We start from the raw sequence: 5100 nt of genomic DNA, 5'->3' as shown, positions 1-5100 counted from the left end.
TGTGTGTGTGTGTGTGTGTGTGCTGTTGTTGTGTTGTCTCAACATGCAAGCCCTCAGCTACTGCTCCAGTGCCATAACTACCTGCCTGCTGCCATGTTTCCCACCATGATGGTTAGGAGCTCACCCTCTGAAACTGTAAGCAAGCCCTCAGTGAAATGCTTTCTTTTAAAAGTTGCCTTGGTCATGGTGTCTCTTTACAGCAATAGAAAAGCAAGACACTGTTGAAGGAAGAGGAAGAGAGGAGAAAGGGAGGGAGGGAAAGAAGGAAAGCCCCCTACTGGAAGAGTACAATCAAGAAGGCAAGAGCACTTGCCAAGAAGCTGCGGGACTGTCACATTGCTATGAGAGGTCAGACTAAATGTCTTTCAGTCTTCTAGCTGTCAGGTTCTCCTTTGTAAACAACTTACAAACATGTATCCTACCAAAGGGTCAATAGAGGAGAATGGGTTTGTGTAAGCCCAGCAAGTGGCCAGGTCTTGCCCCCAAGGACCTCCAACCACCAGGCTTTGCCCACAGAACATTACCAGCTATAATGGCCAGACCCAGCCCCTCCAGATGCAGGTGGCTAAGCTCCACCATACAAAGTAAAAAGCCCAACCTTAGAACTTGAAATCCCACCAATCCCCACTCTGGAAAGCTCCACCACTACCCCAAGAAACCCTTTATAAAGCCTATCTTCTTCTCTCTGCTTCTGCTCCCTATAAATCTCTTATGTGCATTTTGCTGTGTGGTGTATTTGTGGTACTCCTTGGCTCTTGACTGCCAGGGTAACTTTCCCCTCAGAGCTGTAACACTTCAGGGGGGAGGGAGCCTCAATTGAGAAAATGCCTCCATAAGATCCAACTGTAAGGCATTTTCTTAATTAGTGATTGATGTGGAGGCCCACTGTTGGTTGGGGTCACCCCTGGACTGGTGGTCCTGGGTTCTATTAAAGAAAAAAAAAAGGCCAAGCCATGAAGACAACAAGCCAGCAGCAAGCAGCAGCCCTTTAAGGCCTCTGCATCAGCTCCTGCCTCCAGGCTCCTGCCTCTGGGCTCCTGCCGTTTGAGTTCTTGTCCAGACTTAATTCCATGATCAACAGTGATGCAGAAGTAGAAGCCAAATAAACCCTTCCCTCCCCAAGTTGCTTTTGATCATGGTGTGTCATCACAATAAGTTACCCCAACTAAGACAGAAATTAGTACCAGGGGTGTTGCTGTGACAGACCTGACCATGTTGTTGTGGAGAGGGTTTTGGAAGGACTTTGGACTTTGGGTGAGAAAAGCCATTGAGCGTTGAGAGCCTGGTAAGCTGTTCTGTGCCAGCTTGGAAGACAATAATTTTGAGAGCAGTGCAGACCATGGGGGCCTGGCTTGTGGAGTTCTAGAGGGAAGTTTGAGAGTCCCTTAAAGACTCTCTATCAAATCCATTTGTTTTAAATTGAGAACCCATGGTTCTGGTTAGCTGAAGAATGAGTTGTGATTAACAAGAGACCAAAAACACTAAAGTATAACCTTTCTATTACTGGGACAATGGATGCTTGTCAGCTGGAGCTAGGAAGTTAGCAGTGATTAAGAAGAGACCAGCGTCACTGAGATGAGTTCTTCTGGGAAGTGTTTCCTGAGAGTCATTGCACAGAAGCTGTGTTCCAGAGGTGGCCAAGCTTGTATCTCACATTGACAGCTGAACTTGGGAATGTGTAAGAGTCACCCAGGTGGTACCGGTTTGGAAAGTATGACGGGGTCATAGAGAGTAGCCGATGCTTAGCACATTGAGAGGCCAGGAGAGAACACTGGTGAAGATGCAGCCTCAGGGACAGCTGAAGGCCCAGGACTGAAGGCATCATGCAGAGAAGCTGAGGCTTGGCACCATGAAGAGAGCTCAGGAGAAGCTAATGGAGACCCCAGCATTTTAGAGATGGCAGCACCATGTGATGACCACCGAGAACAGCAGCAGTGGGGAGTGGAGCCTGCCCCAGCTAGAAGACAAGGGCGTGTGCTGCAGAGGGTGAAGCCAGGGAAGTGACCTCAGCCCCTTGAAGGAGCCCAGAAGACTGTGAGTGAATTCCAGATATCGGACATTGAGTTATTTATACTGTTGGAGTTTGGTTTTGCTTTGTTTAGATTGTTAATGTGCCATGATTCTTCCCTCTTGAAGTAAGAAAGTATACTTTGTTTATTTTTGATTTGAGATTTTTAAACTTGAGAGATTTTGGACTTTTAACAGATTTTAGATTAAATGTTTTTAAAGAGACAACTTTTGAAGTATTTGAATTTGTAAGGCTCTGGGGCTTTTTAATAAAGTTTGTAAAACATTTTATAATACCTTTATTAACATGTGATCTTCAGTACAAATAAAAAAGGAAAGGTTGTGTATTAACAGTACTGTGTTTGTCAAGCTGACAAGGGGTCAGTTGTGCTGGCTAGTTTTATGTTAACTTGACACAAGTTAGAGTAATCAGAGAGCAGAAAGGCATAACTGAGAAATGCCTCCACAAGATCTGACTGCAGGCAAACCAGTAGGCACTTTCTTAAGAGGTGATTGATGGGGAAGGGCAGCTCACTGTGACTGGTGCCACCCCTGGGCTGGTGGTTCTGGCTTTTCTAAGAAAGCAGGCTGAGCAAGCCATGAGGATTAAGCCAGTAAACAGCACCCCTTCATGGCTTCTGTGTCTCCAGGTTCCTGCCCTGTTTGAGAGCCTGTTCTGACTTCCTCTGATGAAGAACAGTGACATGGTAGCTTAGGCCAAATACATCCTTTGCTCCCCAAGTTGCTTCAGACATGGAGTTTCATCACAGCATAGAGTCCTAACTGGACAAGCACTAGGCACTTATCCGTAAGTGGAACGTAGGCTCTGTAGAGGAGGAATGTGTCTGGTTCACCAGCATCTGGTGTCTACAAAAGTCCTGATGAGAGCTGAAGCGCCCTGAAGGACAGAATACACAGGCTCTGGCTGGCTGCTCCTGGGAGCACTGCAGAGAAGAGGACCTTGTGTTTTCATCCTTCAATATTACACATCTAGTCAGTGTGGCCAAGAAAAACTGGCTTCTGAAGATGGATTTTAAAAAAGAAAGAAAAACCTTTGAAATTGTGGGCAAATACTTGGGAGCTGCACTTTCAGCTTCAGTTCTGCCTTAGCTAATGGAGATCAAATTAACAGGCCACAGGCAAGAGCAGCAGGGCCTGAGAGAACCCCCAGTCAGTCCTATCTGGTATCTTAGGCCAAACCACAGGTTGGCTTTCAGGCATTCTGCATACCCTGATCCCTGCCAGGAGTGTTTTCTTATGCCCTTAATGGAGCCAAAACATTGAAATGTGTTTAGGAGTAATCATGTGGTTTTGTGCCCTCCTCTCTAGTCTTCCTGGGATGATGCCACAGAAGGAATCACATCCCAATCTTGTAGCCTTAAAATCATCAGACCATGTATAAAAATAACTTCCAAAGTACATACCATGTGGAAATGGATCCAAATGACAAGGAATGCTTTTAGAGTCTTTCAGAAGATTCCAGCCTGACTATGAAGCCACCACACCGGTGGCCTCAGACCTGCACACTCAACTGTACCTGTGCCGTCCTCCCCACAGCAGCTTCACTCTACTACTTACAGTTTTAAAGATTTCAACTGCTCTTCCACGCTTCCCAGGGTGTAATCAACGACCTCGTCTGCTCCGAGCCTCCTTACAAGTTCACTGGCATCTTGAGAACAAACTGCTGTCACATGAGCACCCCATGCTTTCATTATCTGCCACGGGAGGGAGGTACGAGGGGAAAGTATAAAAAAAAAAGTCCATTTTTTTAATAGAAAACGTTGGCACCAGGTGTACACATATCATAGTAATCTCTAGAACCTCTACATCCTCGGTCAGCAAGAACTGCAAAAGGCCACCTATCAGACCCGGTTACAACGGTCAGGAAAATCCCACCAGCTCTCATCTTCCGTAGGCAAAGCCACATTTCTGTTTTGAGTGTATGCAGTGCCCCACCAGGATCAGAAAAACCAGGAGAGCCACAGCCTCAAGTGTAGCAGCTTCAATGACAGAGGGCAAATAGCAGAGAAAACAGAGAAACAAACATCACACATCCTCAGGAAGGGAACATAGGACAAAGCACCCAGAACAAAACAATGCAGCACCTCCTCATTTGCATCTCCAGAATGTCTTCAATCAGTGCTTCAGAGTTACCTAGACCATGGGCAGATCGGCAAAGTGCCTGCTGGGTAAGCACTAGGACCTAGGTTCAGATCCCAGCAGTGTGTAAAGGTCAGGCATGGCAGTACATGCCTACAGTCCCAGCACTGGGGAGGCAGAGACAGCAGGGTCCCTGGAGCCAAATCAGTGAGCACAGCTTCAAGTGATGGAGAGAATAGAAGAAGCAGTGTCACTCTCTGGGCTCCACATGCACACACACAAAAGCACATCTAGAAACATGTATAGTGATCAGCTATCAGATGAAAGGTTACTAGGGAAATATGAACATTTTAGTTTTAGAACATGAATTGGTTCCTCTCCTTTGGAGTACGAAGGCCCAGATAAATGGTCTCTTGTCTTTAAAACCCAAATACAGACTTAATACAAGAGGACATAATTCTAATGTCACTCACGTTTATGTATCTGAAATCACCCTCCAAACCCGATATACTTTTCTATACTGTCAATTTCATAAAGTTAACAGGGACTATTGCCAGTCTAGCATCGGGCAAGACACTTCAGATTTATCAGAAATTTGGTATAGATATCAATATACAATCCTAGCCCTTTGGGATACAGAGCCAGGGACTCTGGAGTAAAGGAATATATTGCTTTCAACAGCAAGTCCTGAGTTAAAGTCCCAGGGTGAAGTCTAAGATGACCATCTTGTCCCCAAAACATATGCACAGCATTGTGGAGGACAGGAAATAACGTGCTAAAGACCTGCATCATTACATGCTTTTCTTTAAAGATTTATATTCATTTTATGCATATTGAACCCCAAAGCTAGAGTGACAGACAGTTGTGAGCTGCCATAAGGGTGCAAGGAACGAAACCCCAGTCTCTGAAGAGAAACCAGTGCTCCTAGTCACTGAGCCAGCCCTCCAGCTGCTGACCACTGAGCCACTCCTCCAGCTGCTGACCACTGAGCCA

At 45.9% G+C, this 5100-nt stretch overlaps 1 protein-coding gene across 1 annotated transcript in view; it reads right to left on the bottom strand.

The window, feature by feature from the left end:
• Rtn4ip1 (reticulon 4 interacting protein 1) overlaps nt 1-5100 on the bottom strand; it is a 43727-nt gene that overhangs the window by 15498 nt on the left and 23129 nt on the right. The window contains exon 7 of the mRNA XM_005363589.3: nt 3586-3722. Coding sequence (XP_005363646.2) covers nt 3586-3722 — 137 coding nt within the window. The remainder of the gene's footprint in view (nt 1-3585; nt 3723-5100) is intronic.

This window comes from Microtus ochrogaster, linkage group LG9, assembly GCF_000317375.1.
Source record: "Microtus ochrogaster isolate Prairie Vole_2 linkage group LG9, MicOch1.0, whole genome shotgun sequence".
Lineage (NCBI taxonomy): Eukaryota > Metazoa > Chordata > Mammalia > Rodentia > Cricetidae > Microtus > Microtus ochrogaster.
This window is presented reverse-complemented; position numbering and strand designations above follow the sequence as displayed.